This window comes from Notolepis coatsorum, assembly GCF_963971535.1.
Source record: "Notolepis coatsorum genome assembly, chromosome: 5".
NCBI classification, from domain to species: Eukaryota; Metazoa; Chordata; class Actinopteri; order Aulopiformes; family Paralepididae; genus Notolepis; species Notolepis coatsorum.
This window is the reverse complement of record NC_140169.1, coordinates 21,567,291-21,593,567: the sequence shown is the minus strand read 5'-3', so window position 1 is coordinate 21,593,567 and position 26,277 is coordinate 21,567,291. Positions and strand designations below refer to the sequence as shown.

At 44.7% G+C, this 26,277-nt stretch overlaps 1 protein-coding gene across 1 annotated transcript in view; it reads right to left on the bottom strand.

Annotated features, from left to right (window-relative positions):
- itprid2 (ITPR interacting domain containing 2) overlaps positions 1-26,277 on the bottom strand; it is a 156,647-nt gene that overhangs the window by 51,880 nt on the left and 78,490 nt on the right. Inside the window, exons 5-6 of the mRNA XM_084314035.1 lie at positions 19,025-19,074; positions 18,837-18,890 (exon numbers count right to left, since the gene is read on the bottom strand). Of these exons, the coding sequence (XP_084170161.1) occupies positions 18,837-18,890; positions 19,025-19,074 (104 nt within the window). The remainder of the gene's footprint in view (positions 1-18,836; positions 18,891-19,024; positions 19,075-26,277) is intronic.

The following is a 26,277-nucleotide window of genomic DNA, read 5'->3' as shown; positions in this document are numbered from 1 at the left end:
TATAAATTCCACAAATGTATAAGAGTACATGAGCTGAACAAAAAAATGTCCCAGCCTCCTTGCCCCGGTAGCGGGACACCTTGAAACGTCCAGCCCTAAGTGATAACACACCAGTCCCGCCAATAAAAAAACTCATTTAGAAATAAAAAGGTAAAACAAACAAAAACAAATAACAACAAAACTACACCGATTCTACTCCAGCCTCCACCACACTGGGGTCCTGCAGCACCTTCTGCACAATCTTTCTCATCCTGTATATATCTGTGTCAACAAAACGACCATCTCCTTTAAACCTCATATGTTCCTTTGCTGCCATAACAAACAAATCCCTATCCGGAAAAAAATCTTTCACCTCTACTCCCTTCCTGTTCTTTGTCAACTGTAAAAACAGTTTCATTGCATCTATTGAATAGGAAAAACCATCGCTCTCATATTCCTCATCATCATCAACACACATCTCCCCCCATGAACCCCCCTGTGTACTCTGCGTACTGCTAAGTTCTTCCGTCACACCTGTCTTCTTAGCTTGAGAGCTCGACAACCCAACTACTTCAATCTTCCTCTTCTGCCTAACAACCCCCACCCCGCCGTCCCCCTCTCCCATGTCAATATCCTCTACTTCCTCCACCCTGACCCCCTCAACAGCTACAGCCACCCCAGGTACACTCCCCACATCTGTAACCCTTCCCGCCACGACCCCCCCCCCCCACATTTTCATCCCCATCATCTTCCCTTTGTATTACAACAGGTCCACTCGCCACCTCCGTAATCCTTCCCACCACGACCCACCCCCCCCCCCCACATTTTCATCCCCACCATCTTCTCCTTGTACTACAACAGGTCCACTTGCCCCCTCCGTAATCCTTCCCACCACGGCCCCCCCCCCTACATTTTCATCCCCATCATCTTCCCCTTGTATCACAACAGGGCCACTCATCCCCTCTGTAATCCTTCCCACCACGACCCCCCCCCCATATCTTCATCCCCACCAACTGCCCCTTGTATGTCAACAAGTTCACTCCTCACCTGGCTATTTAACGCGTCCCAGCTGAGACAAGCTCCTTCCACCCCCCCCCCCCCCCACCTTTCCATCTCCACCATTCTTTCCCCGTGCTGCAATCTCAGCCGTACCTACTCCTTCCATTTCCTTATCACTTCTATCTGGTACGATAACCTTCTCAGAAATCTCCCCACTACCCCTCCTCCCCTGTCCCCCCCCCCCCTCAACCCCTCGATTCATACCCCAAGCTGCTCTTCCCTTCTTCATTGCACTCTCCCCCTCCTTTTCCCCCCTGCTCGGCCCGTCCCCAGGGCACGCCTGCCTCTGATGCCCCTCCCTTCCACACGCAAAACAGCGCATGTTTTGTGACGTCGCAAAAATAATATACTCAAAACCATCTACTACATTTACATTTACATTTAGTCATTTAGCTGACGCTTTTATCCAAAGCGACTTACAAGTTCTGTACGACAAGCCATCAGGAAGGGCACAACTCTATCAGCTGAGCAACAATGTTCATCAAAGTGTTGAGTGCTACAGTGTAGGTTAGTTTATTAGGACAAGTGCATGACAGTACGGTTAGTTAGGGTTAGATTTTTTTTTTTTTTTTTTTTTTTTTTTTTAATTCAGATAATGGTTGGTACCTTAAAATTAAGATCCAACTCATCATCACGTTTGTTCATTATAATGAACGTCTGCCTTCTGTGAGAAACCACATGCTGTAGTTCAGGTGCCTTAAAACCCGAAGACATTTTCTTTAAAGGAGCTACAACTTTCCCAAACCTGGCGAGTTCCCTTAATATAAGCTCATCGCCCACCAACGGAGGAACGTTTGATAACGTCACCTTCTTGGCCGGTGTTGTGAGCGGCATCACAGACACAAAAGTATCATTTATGATCATACCATCCGTTATCAATCGATTCACTTTACTCAAATCATCCACAAAGAACACGACTCCCCCATTCATCCTAGCCGCTGACTTAACGGCCGGAGCGCCTACTATTTTCGCAACAGCGAGACTACAGTCCTCCACTGAACACGGAAAAGCCGGCGAGACCTTGAAACCATGTTTCCTGGTCAAACGCGCAAAGTCCATCGTCACCGTGACAGCAGACAGCTGCCCAGGCGAACACCGACAACGCTACCAGCTCACCACCAACACACAACCAGTCAAATAAACTACAGTCTAATTCACATTTCGACAAACAACATAAAGATAGGAAAAGTTTAGAAAGACTCACGCGTTCCGCAAACTCTCGGCAGCACCCACACTCAAACCACCCGCTCCACCATCCACACGCATGCGCACAGAGAGAGAGAGAGAGAGAGAGATACAGAGAGAGAGAGAGAGAGAGATACAGAGAGATACAGAGAGAGATACAGAGAGAGATACAGAGAGAGAGAGAGATACAGAGAGAGATACAGAGAGAGAGAGAGATACAGAGAGAGATACAGAGAGAGAGAGAGAGAGAGCGAGAGAGACAGTATTTGTGAACATGCACCACTCTCTCATAAAGCTGTAAAGTCTGGAGCTGCTCCATAGACAATGAATGGGGCTCTGACTTTATGAGACCATAAAATGTTTGTGTAGCTCTTACACCCAAATGAGGTTTATATTCTAGCGTTGCTAGATGGTCTGAACCATAATTAAAACCTAATTTGGGTGTTAAAAGCTACACAAACATTTTATGGTCTCATAAAGTCAGATTAGGCATTTGTGCCATCAGCCTCTAGTTTTATCAGGCGTCCATGTTTGACCCATCAGCCTCTAGTCTATCAGGTGCCCACGATTGTGCCATCAGCCTCTAGTCTATCAGGTGCCCACGATTGTGCCATCAGCCTCTAGTCTATTAGGCGTCCATGTTTGACCCATCAGCCTCTAGTCTATCAGGTGCCCACGATTGTGTCATCAGCCTCTAGTCTACCAGGTGCCCATGATTGTGCCATCAGCCTCTAGTCTGTTAGGCATCCATGTTTGACCCATCAGCCTCTAGTCTACCAGGTGCCCATGATTGTGCCATCAGCCTCTAGTCTACCAGGTGCCCATGATTGTGCCATCAGCCTCTAGTCTATCAGGTGCCCATGATTGTGCCATCAGCCTCTAGTCTGTTAGGCGTCCATGTTTGACCCATCAGCCTCTAATCCAGGGGTTCTCAAACTTTTTTATACCACGACCCCATTTAATTTAGGATTTTTTTTGGCGACCCCACACTCAATGTAATTTCAACATGGAAATAAGGAATATCAAAATAAAAGCACACATTGTTGAACTTGATCATGCATATTTATTAGAAAATTTAATTACAGCACTATGTTATCAATTAAATTAATTATTATAAACAAAAGCAACGGAATTGTTTCTGTATACACATTTATAAAACGAGGCATATTTAGCCAAAATATGTTGCCAGAACATGAAAAGAAAATGCGCTCACATGCACTTTGACGGAGATCCGCTTCTACTCTGAAAATCCGGCCTCACAGAGGTATGTTGATGAGAAGGGGACACGCTTTCTCAGCGCAGCATTATACAACACTGGGCAGTCGTTCGGGACGGATATCCAGAACTTTGCGAGGGCCTGTCCAGTGAACTTGACTTCCAGTAGCTCGTCACATGAAAGACGAATTACCCCAAAATCTCCACTGATTATCCTGGAGTGACACTAGCAGAGTTTCGTAATCCAGCTCATTATCACCACATTTCGCTGCCAATTGGTTGTTTTTGTCTGCAAGGAAAAGCTGCGCTTCTTCTAAAAGGCGATTTAATGCTCTGCCTCGAGATAGCCACCTCACTTCAGTGTGGTATAGCAGCTGGTTATGTGCAGAGCTCATTTCATTGCGACCAACCGGCATCGCTTCTGACAACAAACATATCCATTGCGAGTCCAGGTTACACACAAAAGACCAGACCCCCGGCCCCCTCCCGCGATTATACATGCGCAGGATGTAGTGAGATGTGTATTGGAATACTGTGTGTCGGCCTCCGTTGATGAAGGGGCGAGACATGGCAAATACACACAGCTGCCGGGTGGAAAACTCGATCGGAATTATAATTTTTTTGTCTATGATCGGTCACCTACCCGCGACCCCACTTTGGGTCGCGACCCGTAGTTTGATAACTGCTGCTCTAATCTATTAGGCGTCCATGTTTGTGCCATCAGCCTCTAGTTTATTAGGGGTCCATGTTTGACCCATCAGCCTCTAATCTATTAGGGGTCCATGTTTGACCCATTAGCCTCTAGTCTATTATGGCTCCATGTTTGACCCATCAGTCTCTAGTCTATTAGGGCTCCATGTTTGACCCATCAGCCTCTAGTCTATTAAGCGTCCATGTTTGTCCCATCAAACTCTTGGAGACGCGTTTTCCAGACTGGACTCTAGATGTTCTGAAGTTGTAATTATGACCTCTGACCTCCAGCTTCAGACTCACTGTTGTTCCTAGAAGCCTTCAATAGGATGTTCACATGGAACTGCTGTCTGTGTGTGTGTATGTGTGTGTGCGTGTGTGCGCGCATATGATTATTGTTTGTTATGAGAGTGTATTGGCTGTATAGACCATTCCAGGGTTCTGATACAACAGGAAGAGAAGCCTAAAAATAGAATCAAAAATTAGACACCATCCACTCCGCTTTTTTCCCTTTTCCCTCTATCCCTCTCTCTCCCTCTCCTTCAATCTCTCTATCCGCGTCTCTTCCTCTCTCCCTCCCTCTCTCTTTCTCTCTCCCTCTCCCTCGCTCCATCCTCTCCGTCATTCCTGTCCTCTTCCAGTCTGCGCTGATGACCAGTAAGCAGGTTTAAATCAAATCACTTTCAGTTGTTTAGTAATCAGATGCTCAGTTTGTTTTTAATGTCTCAGTAAATATAACAACCATATTATTCAGTGTTCATAATGTCTCAGAAGACTGATATAACAACCATATTCAGTGTTCATAATGTCTCAGAAGACTGATATAACAACCATTATTACATGGCGTTTTAACATTCGCCGAAATGCTTGATTGTGATTGGTCAATAGCGCTCGGTTGCCCATAGCAGCGGTCCGTTATTACTCGATAACGGACCGCTGCCAGGGGCAACCGAGCAATAATGACCGCTGTTCGCAGCTGGAGCAATCAAGCCCACTGACACACACTGCATCAGTGCAACCGAGCAATAATGACCGCTGTTCGCAGCTGGAGCAATCAAGCCCACTGACACACACTGCATCAGTGCAACCGAGCAATAATGACCGCTGAGAGAGTTGGCGCTGCACCGATGGCTGCCTTTCTGATCGCTCCGTCGAGACTGTGCTTTCTTTTGTTAATTTTTATAGTATTAGGAGTTCTATTTGCACCAACTGTTGGTGCATTATATGTGTATGACCGTCAGTCAATCATTGACATTGGATTAAGGAAAACTTACCGATTGGATTGCTCTTTGGATCGGATCGCTGAACAGCAGCAATGGCCCGCCGAGATCCTTTGTTATGGCCATGACCAAAACCAGGAGAAGCCGCCGCGAAGACGTGGAAAGAGAGCCGGGGTCCGAAACAGACTGAGGTCCAAACGACACAGAACCACATTGCCCAGCATATTGTTGGCCAATGTGCAATCGATAGGAAATAAACTGGACGACATCAGAGCACGGATCCAATTCCAGAGGGACATTCGGGATTGTAACGTCCTCTGTTTCACAGAAACTTGGCTGAGTCCAGATGTCCCGAATCACGCAATAGAACCGGCAGACCACTTCTTCGTTCTCCGCAAGGACCGGACGGGAGAAGAGTCACTAAAGAAGAAAGGAGGCGGCATTGCCTTCATGATAAACAAGGAGTGGTGCGATTTAGGCAACGCAAAGGAACTGTCTAACCACTGCTCCCCAGACCTGGAGTTTATCACAATAAAATGTCGACCCTTCTTCCTCCCAAGAGAGTTAACGTCCATCATCCTCATCGGAGTGTACATTCCACCACACGCGAACACTGGGGTCGCACTTTCAAAACTTCACGACGAGGTAAACAAACAACAGATAGCTAGCGTTGACGCTGCCATTCTGGTTCTGGGCGATTTCAACAGCGCGCGTCTTAAAAAGGTGTTGCCGAATTTCTATCAGCATGTGACCTGTCCCACCAGAGGCGAGAACATATTAGACCATGTATACTCGCAATTTAAGAATGGGTACAAGTCACAGGCTCTTAGCCCATTCGGTAAGTCCGATCACGCCGCCATTTTTCTTTTGCCAAAGTATAAACAAAGTCTCAAGCGAACGCCGGCGGTCTCGCGAGAGGTTAAGCGTTGGACCGTGACGTCAGGGGAGGCACTCCAAGCTGCACTTGAATGCACAGACTGGAGGGTATTCCATGATAACACAGCCAATATTAACGAATACACTGAAACAGTGCTTGACTTTGTCTGTACTCTGGTAGAAGAAACAATCCCCTCTACCACAATTAGAATCTACCCAAATCAAAAGCCCTGGGTAGATAAATCCGTCCGTGAGGCTCTGAAAGTGCGCACATCAGCATACAACACGGGGCTGGTGACAGGCAACATGGAAGAACACAAGACGGCAAGATACAACGTCAGGAGAGCAGTAATAGAGGCAAAACGGCGTTACAGGGATAAAGTTGAACTTCAGTTTGAACAGGCTGACTCTAGAGGCATGTGGCAGGGCCTCAGAACAATGACAGATTACAAAGGCACCCCCCTCAAACTGAACAGTGACATCTCCTTAGCAAATGATCTCAATTCCTTCTATGCAAGGTTTGAGGCTGTGAATAACAACACCAGCCTACAAACCACGGCAATGGGGGGGGGGGGGGGGGGGTCTGCTGATGGAGACTCAGTGTTCAGGGTAACAGAGCATGAGGTGAGACGGATCTTTAAAAAAGTTAATATCAGGAAGGCAGCAGGACCGGACGGCATCCCCGGCCACGTCCTAAAAGTCTGTGCCGACCAACTGGCCCCGGTATTCACTGACATCTTCAACCTGTCCTTGGAACAGGCTGTCATCCCCACCTGTCTGAAGAAGTCCACCATCATCCCTGTACCCAAAAAATCTACGCCCGCTTGCTTCAACGACTACCGCCCTGTAGCCCTCACCTCCATAGCCATGAAGTGCTTTGAGAAGCTAGTGAAGGGCTACATCTGTCCCTCCCTCCCCATCAACCTGGACCCCCTGCAATTTGCATATCGCCCCAACAGGTCCACGGAGGACGCCATAGCCCATGTGCTGCACACAGCAGCTTCACACCTGGACAAGAGGCAGGGGAACTATGTGAGAATGCTGTTCATCGACTACAGCTCAGCATTCAATACCATAGTCCCCTCCAAACTCATAGCCAAGCTCAGGGACCTGGGCTTGAACTATGACCTCTGCCAGTGGGTCCTGGACTTCCTGACGGGCAGACCCCAGGTGGTAAGAGCAGGCAACTGCACCTCCTCATCCATCATGCTCAACATAGGGGCCCCCCAGGGCTGTGTTCTGAGCCCCCTCCTCTACTCCCTGTACACACATGACTGCGTGGCACAGCGGAACAACAACACAATCACAACACAACACACAACAGTCGAGAATACAGCTGTGACTGCGTCCCCGACCGCCAAGAACCTTGGTGTTGTCCTCGACGACCAGTTGAACTTCTCTGCTCACATCGCAGCGACGACCAGAACCTGCCGATTCCTCCTGAGCAACGTCAGAAGGATACGCCCCTTCCTGACAAAAGAAGCCACCCAACTCCTCGTCCAATCAACAGTCATCTCCCGCCTCGACTACTGCAATGCACTGCTCGCTGGCCTCCCGGCCACTGCCACTAAGCCTCTTCAACTCATTCAGAACGCAGCGGCCCGCCTGATCTCAAACCTACCAAAGTCGGCCCATGTCACCCCACTTCTTAGGGACCTGCACTGGCTCCCCATTGCTGCACGAATCCGCTTCAAGGCCCTCGACCTAGCATACCGTGCGGCAAAGGGAACCGCTCCCGCCTACCTCCGGTCAATGGTCTCTAACTACACACCCTCAAGACCCCTACGCTCTGCATCTTCTGGCCGCCTCAGACCTACTCCTATCCAAACTCCGGGAGGGTCATCAAAGAGAAGTCGCCTATTCTCAGTCCTTGCCCCACAATGGTGGAATGAACTACCCACCCCAGTTAGGACAGCCGAATCACGTCCAATCTTTCGCCGTCAACTAAAGACGCACTTCTTCAACCATTATCTGAATTAAAAAAAAAAAAAAAAAAAAAACAATAAAAAAATCTAACCCTAACTAACCGTACTGTCATGCACTTGTCCTAATAAACTAACCTACACTGTAGCACTCAACACTTTGATGAACATTGTTGCTCAGCTGATAGAGTTGTGCCCTTCCTGATGGCTTGTCGTACAGAACTTGTAAGTCGCTTTGGATAAAAGCGTCAGCTAAATGACTAAATGTAAATGTAAATGTAAAAACAATCATCAAATTTGCTGATGTCACAGTAGTGGTGGGCCTGATCTCTGCCAACGACGAGAGGGCCTACCTGGAAGAGGTAGAGAATCTGTCACAGTGGTGTCAGGAGAACTGCCTCTCCCTGAACGTCAGCAAAACAAAAGAGATGATTGTGGACTTCAGGAGGTCGGGGGTCAAGGACTACAGCCCCCTCAGCATCGACGGGGCACCGGTTGAGAGAGTGAACAGTTTCAAGTACCTCGGAGCCCACATATCCGAGGACTTGACATGGACCACACACATTGACAGTGTTGTGAAGAAGGCACGACAACGCCTCTACTTCCTCAGGCGCCTAAGGAAGTTCCAAGTCAGTCAGAAGATCCTTAGGAACTTCTACTCATGTACAATAGAGAGCATCCTGACTGGCAACATCACCTCCTGGTTTGGGAATAGCACTGCACAAGACCGTAGCAGACTACAAAGAGTGACACGTTCAGCCGAACGCACAATTGGAGGGGGGCTTCCCACCCTCCAGAACATTTACAACGAGCGGTGCAGGGGGAAGGCTAAGAGAATTATTAAGGACTCGAGCCACCCGAACAACTGCCTCTTTGAACTGCTGCGGTCAGGCAAGCGATACCGGAGTCTTAAGGCGAGCACAGAAAGACTCAGAAGAAGCTTCTATCCCCAGGCCATCAGGCTGCTAAACGAACAATAAACACTATGCAACAACCATCAAATGCACACAGCACACACACTCACTTAAACCACACAAACACACTTTATATTTATTGATAAAGGATTTGCACTACAACTCGTACACCCACTGTAAGTTGTACCTAAATTGCACCTCATCCCATTTCTGCCTTGCACTATATAGTATTATATTAGTACACTGCACAGTATTGTATATTATATGGTAACTCAGTTACGTCTATTCTGCATCGAACATTGTACATATGTCTATACTGAACACTGTGACCTCATTTTTTTTTTTACTTCCAATTTACATGCTATACTATGTTATTTTATTTCATACTTATCTTGTCTTGCACAGTCTCTGGAGCGTAACAGTAAGAAGCATTTTGTATGAAAGTATTCTGTACTTCTGTATGACAACTATTAAAGAAACTTGAAAACTTGAAACTTGTTCGCAGCTGGAGCAATCAAGCCCACTGACACACACTGCATCAGTGTAATCAGACACACCTGCCGGCGATAATAATAATAACTTTATTTGGGCTGACAGAGCCACAGAACAACTGCGTCTGCATTAGGGGTGGGACGATACATCGATCCAGATCGATACATCGATGTAATTATCAACAATCGAATCGGATCGATGCGATGTAATAAGATCGATTCATATCGATACTCTTATTTTGAAAATCCTGTGGCGAGTCTCATATCCACCCAAGAACAACAGCAGTAGCTCCGTGTGTGTAGATGTTACAGCATAGCATTCTCCCTTTCTGTGTGTGTGTGTGCGCACGTCTTTGGAAAGACCAGATGAGGTCAGAGGAGTTTGATGTTTAAATGTTATTTAAACATAAACAATATAATACATAATAAATGTAGGCCTATACATGATCATGCAACATCAACAAATTGTTGTAGGAACAGTTTGGGAGAGGGAGGTTGTGAGTTTTGAGTTCCAAAAAATGTAGCTTAAAGTTTAAAGCTCAATATATAAAAACGTGGCACTTTACAGTGAACAGGAGGTCTATTTGTATTAAAAACAATAGATTGATTTTCCTTTAAATGTCTGGAAGAGCTCAAAAATACAAATGTCAAATGATATTTTCATTACCTTTTTTTTGTTGATCTAAATGTTACTGATTGTGTTAAATGGGCATATGATATCATCTCATATCGATTGCAGGCACCTGAATCTAATCGTATCGTATTGTATCGTGAGAGACTTTGTGATATCGGCAAATATCGTATCGTTGTCCAAAGAATCGATATCGTATCGTATCATGATGAAACTGGTGATTCCCATTTGATCTCGTCTTGTCGATGGTGTAAAATGAATTAGGTATATTGTTAGTAAGTTAGCCATGTAATAAGCGGGATAATGTATAGCCTATACTCTGTCATTGTCGCAAAATAATTGACCTTCACTACGTTTAGAACACCTCGGCGAGGCGCCTCGGTATTCTAAACTCTGTGTCGGTCAATTATTTTGCGACAATGACCTCGTAGCTATACATTACCCCTTACTTATTCAGTGTTCATAATGTCTCAGTAAACTGATATAACAAACATATTCAGTATTCATAATGTCATAATGGCTCAGAAGACTGATATAACAACCATATTCAGTGTTCATAATGTCTCAGAAGACTGATATAACAACCATATTCAGTGTTCATAATGTCTCAGTAAACTGATATAGCAACCATATTCAGTATTCATAATGTCTCAGTAAACTGATATAACAACCATATTCAGTGTTCATAATGTCTCAGTAAACTGATAACCATATTCAGTGTTCATAATGTCTCAGTAAACTGATATAACAAACATATTCAGTATTCATAATGTCATAATGTCTCAGAAGACTGATATAACCATATTCAGTGTTCAGTGACCCTAATCAGTCAGGCTTCAGGACTGGTCACTCCACAGAGACGGCCCTCATAGTGGTCACAGAAGCACTTCACTTAGCGAAAGTGAAAGGCCTCTCCTCTGTCCTGATTCTCCTGGACATGTCTGCAGACTTCGACAGTCAACCATCAGATCCTCCTCGCGTCCCTCACAGGAATGGGAGTGGATGACGACCAACCACCTCAAACTGAACCTATGCAAAACAGAATTGCTTCACCTGCCGGCCAAATCCTCCCCCCTGACGACCTTTCCATCACAGTCGAGAATGCAGCTGTGACCGTGTCCCAGACTGCCAAGAACCTTGGTGTTGTCCTTGACGACCAGTTGAATTTCTCTGCTCACATCGCAGTGACATCCAGAACCTGCAGATTCCTCCTGAGCAACGTCCGCCCCTTCCTGAGAAAAGAAGCCATCCAACTCCTCGTTCAATCATCAGTCATCTCCCCCTCGACTACTGCAATGCACTGCTTGCTGGCCTTCGGACCACTGCCACCAAGCCTCTTCAACTCATTCAGAACACAGCCGCCCACCTGATCTCAAACCTACCGAAGTCAGCCCATGTCACCCCACTTCTTAGGGACCTGCACTGGCTCCCAATTGTCGCACAAATCCGCTTCAAGGCCCTCAACCTGGGATATCGTGGAGCGAAGGGAAGGGCTCCCGCCTACCTCCGGTCAATGGTATCTAACTACACACCCTCAAGACATCTACGCTGTGCATCTTCTGGCCGCCTCAGACCTACTCCTATCCGAGCTCCGGGAGGGTCCTTGCCCCTTAACACTATGGGTGCCGGCCAGAAATCCGGAAAATGACTGGATTGTCAGCGCTATTTGTCTATGGAGAAATTCCCCTTCTTTGCAGGGCTATAACTTTTTAAATTCTATTGCTACATTGCCATTATTAGGGCCCATTCAAAGTCCTATATGTATTGTTCATTGTGTAGCAACGTTAAACTTTTTCATTCACATATTCATAGTAAAGTATGGTCTAATGCAGTGATTCCCAACCTGGGGTCCGCGGACCCCTGGGGGTCCGCCAGGGGGCGCAGGGGGTCCGCCAGACCACAGATGATTTGAGGTTTAAAAAAAAAAAAAAAAAAAAAAAAAAAAATGTTTATCATCAGAAGCATGAATAGTCTCTCCACTACAATAAAAAATAAAGATAAATAAATAAACATCTAGACATGATTTTTGAACATTAACAGTAGGCTACCGGGTAGCCGCTAAAACGCGAATCAGTTGACTGTATCACTTTCTGTAGCTAGCCTAGCACGCTAGTTAACTTTCTCGGCTCGTCTGCAGTCAGCCGCCAGAGGCGAAAATGTGTGACAAACGAAAAGGAGATGACGGCAGCTCATCTGCAAAAAAAGTTAGGACCTACAGCAATCGCGAAAATTACATCACCATGGGCTTCACTGAGGGACCAGACAAACGACCTGAGTGTGTGATTTGTGGAGAAAAGTTGGCAAACTCGAGCCTGAAGCCCAGCAAGCTGAAGAGACATCAGGCGTCTAAGCACCCAGAAACCGTTGGGAAGGATCCAGACTTTTTTCGGAGGAAAGAACAGTCTCTCAAGGCGAACAAGCCTGTTGATGTTAGAGTAGCGTGGAGCAGGGGTGGCAGTGATTTACAGAAGGCTACCGAAGCCTCCTTTGAGTGTTCGCTTTTAATTGCAAAAGCAAAGAAACCGCACAATATTGGCGAGCAGCTCATCAAACCAGCCTGCATCAAAATGGTTTAGAAACTGTGCGGCCCACAGGTGGCGGATAAACTAAAATCAGTACCACTCTCGAACAATGTAGTGAAAGACCGAATTGATAAGATGTCAAGTGATTGCGAGCAGCAGCTGTCAGAAAAGCTTAGAAAGGGTCCATTTGCCATACAACTTGATGAAACTACAACTGTCGCAGACGAGGCTGTGCTCATCGTTTATGTGCAATATATTGAAAATGAGGATCTGAACCAGGACATTCTCATGTCAGTCAACCTTACTACCACCACTCGAGGTGAGGATATTTTTACTGCAGTGGATTCTTACTTCATTCAACATAAATGCAAACCGTTCACCATTAGGGCCTGATTTGAGAGGATGAATACAGGATTTGAATATTGGCCAAAATTTTGAAATACATATGGTGCAAGATTAGATTTGTTGATTGAAGGCACAAGTCAAAGAAGCATAGTGGGTCTAATTATGATGCATATGCCTGTGTATAAGCAGTTTGTTATTAAAATGACAAAAAAAAGGTATTAAACCCAGCTAGGACAGATTCTCTCTGCTACTGATTGGAATTTCCTGTCTCATATTTAGTTTAATTTGTTGCATTGATTTGTTCCATAAATGCAAACCGTTCACCATTAGGGACTGATTTGAGAGGATGAATACAGGATTTGAATATTGGCCAAACATTTTGAAATGCATATGGTGCAAGATGAGATTTGTTGATTGAAGGCACAAGTTAAAGAAGCATAGTGGGTCTAATTGTGATGCATATGCCTGTGTATAAGCAGTTTGTTATTAAAATGACAAAAAAAAGGTATTAAACCCAGCTAGGACAGATTCTCTCTGCTACTGATTGGAATTTCCTGTCTCATATTTAGTTTAATTTGTTGCATTGATTTGTTCCATAAATGCAAACCGTTCACCATTAGGGCCTGATTTGAGAGGATGAATACAGCATTTGAATATTGGCCAAACATTTTGAAATGCATATGGTGCAAGATGAGATTTGTTGATTGAAGGCACAAGTCAAAGAAGCATAGTGGGTCTAATTGTGATGCATATGCCTGTGTATAAGCAGTTTGTTATGCACTTGTCCTAATATACTAACCTACACTGTAGCACTCAACACTTTAATTGTTACTCAACTGATAAGAGTTGTGCCCTTCCTGATGACTTGTCGCACAGAACTTGTTAAGTCGTTTTGGATAAAAGAGTCAGCTAAATGACTAAATGTAAATCTCAGAAGATATAACAAACATATTCAGTGTTCATAATGTACCAGTAGACTGATATAAACAACCTTCTCAGAAGCTGTCTGGTTTAAATCCATTGACACGATGAATCAGGGAAGGGAACCCCCAAACTGTCCCAGTGTTTGTCCTTGGTGCCAACAGTAGCTGTGGTTTTACTGTGCGATGATGTTTTCCACCCAGTGAACCAGTTGAGACCTGTAGTTAGTTCTTTGCCAACACACACACACACACACCCTCTCCGTCTCTCTCTGGGCAGCAGGACAATAGCAGCTGATTAGAGGAATGAGTCTTCTAGACGCTGGGAGGTTCCTCTGTTGCTGACAGACATATCACTTAAAGGATTCCACACAGCACAGATCCTTTCATACATGAAGACCGTATGACACCAACATTAAAACATACTAGGCCTCTTCTCAAGTGGTACCGGAGTACATGTAGTCCCTCATCCTGGGAGCCAGGCTCATTAAAACATACTAGTTACTGAAAATTATTTCAATACGGGCATTTTAAAATTGATTTAGATACAGGGATTTGAACATTAAAATGTTAGGGTTTAGGACCGGTGTTCAAATGTTAGGGTTTAAGTGTTAAAATGTTAGGGCTTAAGTGTTAAAAAATGTATTTGAAAACAGGGAAAACAGGACGAATACCATAAAGCTCTACATCAACTCTTTAAAGGGCATTGACACAGATCCAGCTGCAAATGCACAATTACTGTATGTGCACGTACGTATACATTTCACAACATGACTAGTGGTGACACCTGGAGCACAATCTCATGAGAGACTATTCTTTCTTACTTAGTTACACACACACACACACACACACAGTTTGGTATTTTTTGTTGGTTTTTTGTACTTTTAAACATCCATTTTTAGTAAGTAGTTCTCAGTGATTAGAGTACTGTAAGTGAAGTACGCAGATAATGTGCAAATATACAATAAATTCACCAAACACTACACAAGACCAATGCTGTAGACTGATGAAAATATAATTTATTTATCTCCATATACCCAAATCAATGATGCAGACTGATGAAAATATAAATTGTCTCTCCATATAACCAAATCAGTCAACATTTCAACATGGAGAATCACAACAAAACATGTCCCAGTTTGCTACTATGTGCATAACACTGTAAGCTCAGCAAATATCAGACAAACATAAAATACTGTATCCAGTACAGGTTAAAATTACAGTAAAACAACAACAAGAATTAAAGAAAATACAGAAAATACTAGACATTATCTCTTTGCCTAGCTGGATCTGGCAAGAGCATTTTTTGTTGTGATTCTCCATGTTGACATGTTGACTGATTTGGGTATATGGAGAGAAAATGTATATTTTCATCAGTCTGCATCATTGGTTGTCTTGTGTAGTGTTTGGTGAATGTATTGTATATTTTCACGTTCTCTGTGTACAGTACTTCACTCTCCTTCCATTTTGGTTGAAGACAGGTGAACTCACCTGCTGCATTTTTATAGTGCTTAAACCTGATTGGTGTATCTACAATTAAGCAATGGTGTGTTTGTGCATCTGATGGCTGTGTTTAACCAATTGGCTCATATGTGTGGTAATTTGACATTCTGTGTCTAATGTAATGCAAGTGTGTTTAGTGTTTTGCAAATCACTGTGTGTATTGTTTTGCAAAAAGTGTGAGGCTGACATTGTGCTTATAGGGGTGCAAATCTGGGCCCATGTTTTGCTCCTTGAGTGTAAGTTTTTGATAATTGTGTAATACTTTTGATTTGAGTGTTTATGCAATTGAAGAAAACTGTAAAGACTAGAGATTAACTGTTTATTTCTTTTGTACATAGGCTGTGCATATGTTTGTTCGTTTGTTTATTTGCTTATGTGTATTCTTAACTGTTTTTATTTTGTTATTGGTGTATATGTGTGTATGTATGTACAGTATATGTATATATATTATATATATGTGTATATTTGTACTCCTGTTGGGGCCTCTTGGACCAGATCAATGTTGTATCTGGCTAAATAAAGGTTAAATAAATAAATAAATAAATAATAAACTGATGATTTGGTCCTGTTAACTTAGAATTTTCTGTGGGGACTGCCTAGATCCCTTTTATGGACCTGGACCTCACTTTGAGAACCTCTAATCTAGTTCTTCAGTATTCGTCTCTAATTACTAAAAAATTGCGTATTTCTGTGTTAAAAAAAAGCCCCCAATGTTTTCTAACCCTAAAAACGCCCCTGGCACTCATACTCACAGACAAACAAACCTAGAGGATTCATAGGCTGTCAGCCATCCAGCCTGTACATACAGTAGCTGGTACAGTAGTATTTCCTCTCAGTGAGATGAGACCAGTCTGACCAACCCAGGACTAACCACAGGACTAACCCAGGACTACCCCAGGATTAAGCACAGGACTAACTATAGAACTAACCCAGGACTAACCACAGGATTAACCCAGGACTAACCACATGACTAAACCAGGATTAACCAGAGGACTAACCCATGACTAACCCAGCACTAACCACAGGACTAACTACAGGACTAACCACCCAGAACTAGCCTAGGACAAACCTGTCAGTGAGATGAGACCAGTCTGTCCAACCCAGGACTAACACATCCTGCGCCAAGAACGAGTTACGCTGTTTTTTCCCGCCATGCGTTGAATGCCAAGAGTGACTTACGCCGTTTTTGGGATCAATATTAAATTTTTTCGCCATGGCATTCATAATTCATCCAGCCAACCTCCGGACTGCAGTGGGACCCTGTATGAGATTGCAACGCCTCAATACCGCCGCCTGGTGGATGGTCGGGCGAGTTACACTCACCAAAACCGGAAGTGCCGATCGGTGCGTCGAGGAAATCCCTCCGGCAGGGATATCTTGTTACGTGGCTCCAGACAAACACTATAGTGCATTTGGATCGCTTTCTAAACTTAATAATCGATATGATTTCGGCGTTTATTGCGCCATACAAACCGGAAATGGATGTAGGAGATCGACGGCAAATAATTGGGATCTTTTTCCTCCAGTCTCATAGGCGAACGGTAAGAGGACAGTAACGTTATTTTCAGCCCGATTGTTTATTAATTTCACTGCAAACCATCTGATCAATATATCAACCCATACTAAATAAAGCCGTTACTGACGATCAAGGAATTATAAACGACCCCCGCCCCCTTTCCTTCATGCATGACGAAGCATAATGTATACCGATCATATACATATGAATTTTTTAATATAGCGTGTATAGGAAAGAAACGCCAATCGATAATCTATCATATGAGTCAGGGCCTATAACTCTCGTTTTTGGAATTACAGCAGAAAAGATTAAAAACATACTTATATTCTAGACGGTATTAACACAACAATGTATGAATGAAAAAATATAACGTTCCCACATCCTGAATGATAGATAATCGATGTTGAATGGGCCATAGTAATGTCAATAGCAATAAAATTTAAAAAGTTATAGCCCTGCAAAGAAGGTAAACATCTCCATAGGCTTTCAACGGTGGCAGACTGGGTATATTGATGGATATAACCCATGGCGCCCAATGTGTTAAGAACAGGACTAACCCAGGATGAACTACAGAACTAACCCAGGACTAACCACAGGACTAACCCCGGACTACCATTCAGTACTAACCCAGGACTACCATTCAGTACTAACCCAGCACTAACGACAGGACTAACTACATAAGTAACCCAGGACAAACAACATGACTAAACCAGGACAAACAACAGGATTAACCCAGGACTAACCACAGGACTAACCACCCATAACTAGCCTAGGACAAACCTAGCACTAACCACATGATTAACCCAGGACTACCAGTCAGGATTAACCCAGCACTAACATAGGACTAACCACGGTACTAACCCAGGACTACCATTCAGGAATAAGCCAGCACCAACGACAGGACTAACCCAGGACTAACCACATGATTAACCCAGGACAAACAACATGACTAAACCAGGACAAACAAGAGGATTAACTCAGGATTAACCACAGGACTAACCACAGGACTAACCCAGGACAAACCCAGCACTAAATATGGGACTAACCCATGACTAACAACATGACCAACCCAGGACTAACTCAGGACTAAGCAAATAACTAACCCAGCACTACTCACAGGACTAACGTGCACAAACCCAGCACAATTAACAGGACTAACCAGAGACCCATGACTAGCCTAGGACTAATCTAGCACTAACCATATGACTAACCACAGGAATAACCAAGGACTAATCCAGGACTACCAGTCAGGACTAACCCAGCATTAAACACAGGACTAATCCAAGACTAACCACAGCACTAACCCATGATTACTTTGCCACAGAACTATCCCAGGACTGCCACAGTCAGGACTAACCCAGCACTATTCACATGACTAACCCAGCATGAACCACAGGACTAACCATAGTAACCCAGGACTACCACAGTCAGGACTAACCACAGGACTAATCCAGCATGAACCACAGGACTAACTCAGCACTATTCACAGGACTAATCCAGCATGAACCACAGGACTAACCCAGCACTATTCACAGGACTAATCCAGCATGAACCACAGGACTAACCCAGCACTATTCACAGGACTAATCCAGCATGAACCACAGGACTAACCCAGCACTATTCACAGGACTAATCCAGCATGAACCACAGGACTAACCCAGCACTATTCACAGGACTAATCCAGCATGAACCACAGGACTAACCACAGGACTAACCCAGGACAAACCTAGCACTAAACACAGGAATAAGCCAGGACTAACAACAGGACTACTTTACCACAGGACTATACCAGGACTAACCCAGCACTAATCAAATGACTAACTCAGGACTGTGTGTGTGTTTACCAACCTTCAGCTCCCAGTGACAGGTCATCTTCAAAGCTGCAGCCACTCTTCAACACTCCTGCACACACACACACACACACACACACACACACACACACAATTAGACTGTTGTAAACTCTTTAGAGTCCTAAGACACACAACAGTGACACACACACAGTACACACATACAGAGGCTTCTGGCAGTAAAGTTACCTTTAGAAGGAGAAACACTCTGGTCATCTAGAGAGGCTCCGAGAGGCATCCTGAGATGAAGACAGACAGAGAGAGACACAGACAGACAGCAGTTAAATTAACCTTTCAATTATAACCATCACGTCTAAAATTAGTAATTTTTATACAGTAAATAACACAGAATATTGGTTTTATATTCTGTATCACGGACATCTAGTAATTCAGTATATCCTACCAGTCGTCCATTTTCAACCCAGCAGCTGTTTGCCGTCAGTCAGTCAGTCAGGCAGGATTTACTGTTCAGCCCATTTGTCTCATTTTAGGTAGATATTGTGAGTCTGTCTGTCTGTCTGCAGTGACTCAACTCCAGTCAATACCGAGTCTCTGGCAGCATGTTTTCTGATAACGAAGCCGCTAGGCTAGGCTAGGCTAATGCTACACTAAGGCTTGGCGACATAGACTAGGCCAACGCAACATGACACTAAGCTAATGCTAACACTAATGCTACACCAAACTGCTGGTCAGGCTGACACACTGTTTAGTCTTACCAGATCTCAGTACAGCTGGGAGGGAGGGAGCGGGCGGCTAAGCTAAACCCTGTGCTGAACACTGATCTGTTACACAACCTGCCCAACTCTTATCTCTTTGTTGGGCAAATTCCACCTTCACACACACATATGTGAGCAAGGACAGACATGCATATGTTGGTATACTGCGCTCGCACACACACACAGACACACACACACGGTTGTATAACAGTGCACTCCTCCGTCAGGTATCTTATACAGTAACTGGTAAAACCACTTAATCTCAGGTCACTTAAAATTGCATCTAAAATGTCTCTTAAACAAGCTACTTAATCTCCTGGTCGTTTTCCAAACATATCCTCTCCATTTGAGTGTTTGCGTGTTGAGCTCTGAATAGGACACAACATGTTACAGAGATGGTTAAGAGTAAAGTTGATGGACAGTAATGTTAACCAACTACTGTATGTTACAGTTCTAGAATGACCATGCTAGACGTCCCTATTTGCTCTATATGCGTCCATCTGACCGTTGGTTTCAGACTTTAATTGAGATAAAACATTTAATAACTACTGGAATCAAAGCTACTGCTCGAAAGTCAATCACTAGAGAGATTTGTCTTTTCAGCTCAGAAGGATTTATGAATGGTTGTAATAATAACACATCTGATGGAGGGATGCTATGGTTACAAGTAGCAGCTACTAACTTACCAATAGTTGTCACGTTAGTTTGTTTTGGCTGCTAAGCTGTTACATTAACGTCTAACCAATTAACGTTGGGACATTGGCAGCTTGGTCTGAATGCACTCTGAACAGCTCTGATTCAATACTCATTAAGAGCTTCGTTCTAATGCTAAGTTGGCAGCTGCTACTAAGTTGGCATAAGGAGAGCATCCCTGTTGTAACCGGCTGTCACTGTTCTTCTCTGCTGTAACCGGCTGTCACTGTTCTTCTCTGCTGTAACCAGCTGTTACTGTTCTTCTCTGCTGTAACCAGCTGTCACTGTTCTTCTCTGCTGTAACCGGCTGTTACTGTTCTTCTCTGCTGTAACCAGCTGTCACTGTTCTTCTCTGCTGTAACCAGCTGTCACTGTTCTTCTCTGCTGTAACCGGCTGTCACTGTTCTTCTCTGCTGTAACCAGCTGTCACTGTTCTTCTCTGCTGTAACCGGCTGTCACTGTTCTTCTCTGCTGTAACCAGCTGTCACTGTTCTTCTCTGCTGTAACCAGCTGTCACTGTTCTTCTCTGCTGTAACCGGCTGTCACTGTTCTTCTCCATCTCTCTCTGCTCTAACCAGCTGTCACTGTTCTTCTCAGCTGTAACCGGCTCTCATTGTTCTTCTCTCTCTCTCTCTTTGCTGTAGCCGGCTGTCACTGTTATTCTCTGCTCTAACCAGCTGTCACTGTTCTTCTCTCTCTCTCTGCTCTGCTCTAACCAGCTGCCATTGTTCTTCTCTCTCTCTCTTTGCTGTATCTAGCTGTCACTTATCTGCTGTAGCTAGCTGTCACTTATCTGCTGTAGCCGGCTGTCACTGTTCTTCTCTGCTGTAACCAGCTGTCACTGTTCTGTATCGTATGGCTCTCGCTCGGCGTCACTCTCTGCACTGTACCTCGCACGTGCACGCGCACTGAATAAAGACCAGCTGAGAAGGTAAGGACCGCCGTGTGCGGCTGAGCGGGGTTGGGGTGCTTGATCGGGGGGGTCCGGCGGTCTCTTGGGAGGGGGAAATGTTTTGTCTGTCTTGTCTTTTGTCTTGTCCTCTTGAGTTTAGCTGGGATTTAATGGGGGGGCAGCTATTTAACTATTTCTTCACTGTTTGGTCACTTTTACACGGTCTCTGTGAGTCTATGGAACACCTCTACAGGTTTTTGTTTTTTTCATGAAGGTTCATTGCTCTGTTTTCGGGTCGTGTTCTCAAAAAGTGGTCCTTGTGGTGAATTGGAGATGTACGTTTTATTAATATAAGGTCACACGGCCGGGAATCGGGGCTGAACACTGGGAAAGACCATTTATTAGATAGAACCCTTGGATTTAGAAATTAGAAGGTTGAACTCTGTTTTCTTTTCTCTTTGTCTGTATAAATTGTTATTCTGTATTATTATTGTTTTTGTTATTTTCTTGTGAAGTTCTATGTATTGTGATTGTGTTTAATGTGTTTTGTTTCATGTGAATAATAATAAAAAAATTTGATCCAAAAAAAAAAAAAAAAACCACAATGTACCGTTATATCCTAATATTCGTCTGACCACACCCCTATCAGCTTACCTACATAAGCAGGGGTGGGGCCACATACTCGCCTCCTTCTTCGCTTTCACCACAAGGAAGTGCCTTTGGTAGATCCCCACTTGACGAGGTTGTTAGTAGGAGAAAGTTGGAAAACAAGAGATACGTTGACATCATATCTTTATTTTCTCTCTCACTATATTCGAGAAAATACGGCGATATTGTCTTCGTACTGGAGTGTCTGGAAGATGATCATTCTACACCTCCGCCGTTTTTTTTCGTATTGGGAGTTCACGCCGCTACATGCCTCCCAACTGCAGTCCTCATTGCTGCGGCTGGATGGGGTGAAACCCTCCAGCGACACAGCTGGACTGTAGGACGCACCGCTGTTGTGAGAAGCGGTGGGTTCCAGGTTTGGTGAGTAATGTTTGCTTGCGAGCACCACTTGTCTGTTAGTGCTATGGGGGCTAGCTGACAATGTTTACGAAAATCGGCCCCAGATTAGGGTCCTTTGTTCAGCCTTTTTAGGCGACGGCGGAGGATCTTGGTTTGAAGCCCATTATAGCAACTAGTGGGCCACGACCAGTAGAACTGGTGATCCCAGGATCTCTGGACGCGTGGGTACTTCTCCGTCACCGTATAGGCCCCGTCTTTCATATGCAAATGAGAGTATACCCTAAACGAGGAAATGTGGGCATGGATGATCGTTATCGGAAAATCCATGTTCAAGTCGGCTACAGCCCAGATGGGACTTGTGCTGGCTCCGCCGGATGTATGGTAAAATCACCGTTGTAAAACTGTGTTAACATCTCGTTTCTCTTCTCTTAAAAGGTGAGGAGGGTTTCAGAACGGCGGCCTGTCTGAGTGTGGCTTGTTATATCGTTGTGTACACGTTCAGGTGATAGCTGCTTAGCTTGCGTGCTAGTTGTGGCCTACCTGTTAGCCAGTCAGCTGTTAGCTGCAGGCGCTAGCCTGTTGGGTCACTGGGCTAGGTAACGTTAGCTTGCTGCTATCGGCCGAGAGCGGCCGTTAGCTTAATGCTACACTGTTGAACGTTCTGAGACTCTAACATGCTTTAAACACTGACTACGACGTCATCTTTGACAGAGGATGTTAGTCGAACCTATCCTGAGGCCGGCCGGCGAGGACTGTGTCAACAAAGGGAACCGTAGCGGCGGGATGGAGCGGCGACGCTGCCCACGTCGACAACACAGGAATGCTGTGTTACTACCGGTGCCTTGTTAGAGACTGCAGTTTCGCTTGATCTGCGCTCACGGTAGGAAGGGTCTTGACCAGACCTTGAACACTTCTTTCTTTCCCTTCTAAATGTTTTGTAAATAACGATGTTATCCAAAACGAGTGTTGCTGCACTACATTTAGGATACGACGCGAGTTATGTGTGAATTGTCTTGTCACTGGTCTCCATGCAAATCATGTTGTTTGTTACAGATGTGAAAATGATCTGGTTTGTTGTGTTGAGAAAACATCATGTGTGTTCATGTACCGTGTACTCACAACTAAGGGGGTTAAACTAACCTATAAAGCTATGCTTGGTGACATGAGTAAAGGATGAATTCTTTTCTCAGCCTGTAATGACAATGAACAGTGTGTTCACATATTAACAGGTTTACCTGTTTAACTGGCCGTATTAAGGGTAAAGTAGGAGGGGTGTTCTCTCCCCGGTTCCCTGCAGACTTCTTCACCCTCCTCTCAGACATGTTACAATATATTGTGTCACTGTGTGGTGGGATACGATGTAACCCTTAGCTTGATTGCTGGGGTTGTGCTAGAACTGCTTGAGGAACTGTATTTTCCTAAAAGAAAAGATTGTTTGGTCACTTTTCGTGTGTGCTTAGCAAGGCCTGTGGCCGATACTAATCGAGAATTATGTATTCTCTCATTATGAAAAACGGCGTTCCTCTGTAGAGTGTTTTGCCATTTTTTGTAGGTGATAATGGGTTGTGTGTGTCGTGGGACCTACAACTGGGTTGGGTTGGCCACAGAAGCACATGTGTAAGTCTGGTACCGGGGCTCTTAAGGGGGCCCTCTCTATTCTGTGTTTTTTCCTTAGTAAAAATCAGATAGCAGGTTAGCACATGCGCTGTGTGAAGCTGTTAGACGCTTCATGGAGCTGACTATGACCGTGTCATACACTTTTTTTGTCATTACATCATATCATGGGTGTGGGGTCGTAAAGGGGTGAACTGGTAATCCTTTTCTGCCCTTTTTTGATGGGCAGGGGTTAAAACCTCCTGTCCTTCAAGGTTCCTGTCACGTTGCTGTTCGGCACGTTACAGGGTAAGGGGGGGGGGGGGGGGGGAGTTTCCTGGTCCCACGCCCTGGAATATTGGGCGTGTGCACCGCAGAAATTCCCCCGCCATAGAGTACGTCACTGTGCACGTCTCTGTTGGTAGGACTTCCATGAGCTGTTCGGGTCCATATGATGGATCCGTTTTGGGGAGTGGTCAGGGCTCCTCCTCACGAAGCTCCTATTCGGGCCTTCTGTGAGTTAGGACTCTTCTTCCATGTGAGGGAGCCTCCTCAGAGTGCAGAGCCTCCTCCTCAGATTGTCAAGGTGAGTAGAATTTCAAAAAGGAGTCCTGCTCTATTGTGTGTGTATTCGATTAAATTCGATTATTGAGTGTGTATGGGTTCAGTGCCTCCTCCCCGGAGAGCCCTAAAACCAAAATTTTACATGGCTCAAGGTTGCAATATATTCTTTTCAATCTGTACAGCTTGCGTGGGAAGTCTCTCTGGGGATTTCCGTCTCCTCCCTATGGGAGGGTGGTGGGATGTAAGAATGTAAACAATTTTTACCCCCGGCTGTGTAGACTGGGATACATGCTGTTGGTGCTTCCTTCTTTTCTATTAAAAAGAGTTGGAGTTAGGAAGCATCACACCCCTCTTGTCGTTCCCCTGGGCGCCTTGGGGATTCAATGACAGGTCTAAATAGCCTGTTTATTGATGTGGTTGTGTCCCGACCAGTGATGCCGGTAACGCGTTACTAAGTAACGCGTTATTGTAATCTGATTACTTTCCCCCGAAAATAGTAATCTAACGCGTTAATCTTTAAAAGCCAGTAATCTGATTGCAGTTACTTGTCCAAGTGGCTGTGCATTACTATTTCGTTACTATCTCATCATAAATTCATAATGCAGGCGGAATGCAGTATTTTATTTCGTTTTCGACAGTCAAAAATACATTTTGAGCTGTTTTTCTTTTGGGAGTGACGTAGTGTGGCAGTGAAAGGGTTACACAAGAATGTGTCCCGCGGGCCGCGGCGTGACTGGACACTGTCTGTGAGTGACTCTGCTTTGGTACAATCACATTCCCCATCCACAGTCTGCGAATCAGAGGCAGAGTAGGGCGGGTCTTCACAGCACGTCATGTGACATATGCGCCAATCGTGTGACAGCAGGGCTCCGTCGTCGGAGAATTCCACCCCAAAACGCTTGGCAAAATTAAAAGTGAGTTTCTGTTCAGACTTCCATCCCAAAACGCTCGTCAGTCACTACTTCACGTTCATATGCGGAGGAAACAAAATACTGTCTACCGCTAAAAACAGCACATCCAATTGCATTGAAAGCATCTGGAATCACAACACTAGCCGACGCTTCGACTAGTAGGTACAGGAGGACTCGGAGGCCAGCCAAACAGCAAAAGAGAGAGATTGTTTCTTTCCCTTTTGATTAATGTATATTTGATGGTGGCAGAGCAAAAGCTCTTATTTGCCAGATTTACAGTTAATTTACATGTTAAAGAGAGACTGATTGTATGTTTATAGAGAGACATTTATAAAAACTATTTAATAGTTACAGTTGATATAATTGAATAGTTCAGCCTGCATTTGTTAGATGTGAATGGATACACTGGTTTTGTAAAACCACTGGCTGGCTGCTCTAATGCTGTGAGCATCATAGACTGTTGCTTTACCATACTTGATGATACAGAAGCTGAAGCACTAGTTTAACAATTTACGTTATGTGCAGAGAAACAAGTTAAAAACAATTTATGCACTTTCAATAAAGTGTTTAAAAAAAACGGTTGGGGGAACGACGACGACTTCGTAACCTAGTTACTTTCAAAGTAACTAAGTTACTCTGATAATCAAGTAATCAGTAAAGTAACTTGGATTACTTTTTAAAGGAGTAATCAATAATCAGTAATCGGATTACTTTTACAAGTAATCTGTGGCATCACTGGTCCCGACGCACGCATAGTGCTAGCTCGGGGTGTTCTGTTGAAGATCAGGCGAATGACTGGCACGCCTTGGTTGCTTGAGGTTAAAACAGCGTTTTTATAAAGCAACTGGGATGGAGGTTTTTCCTCTTCCGACGACCTGTGTTGGTTCTCGACGGATTCTCGTTCATATCTGGGGGATGATGACGGAATGGATCTGAACATATGTAGAGGGGTCTCACGCCCTGGGGATGGGCCACCGGGCGCGGTTCGCACCGAACGTCTGGGTGGCGCCTTCTTTTCATGTTTAAGATCAACACGCATATCTGCCCCTTCTCCTGGAGTAGGCA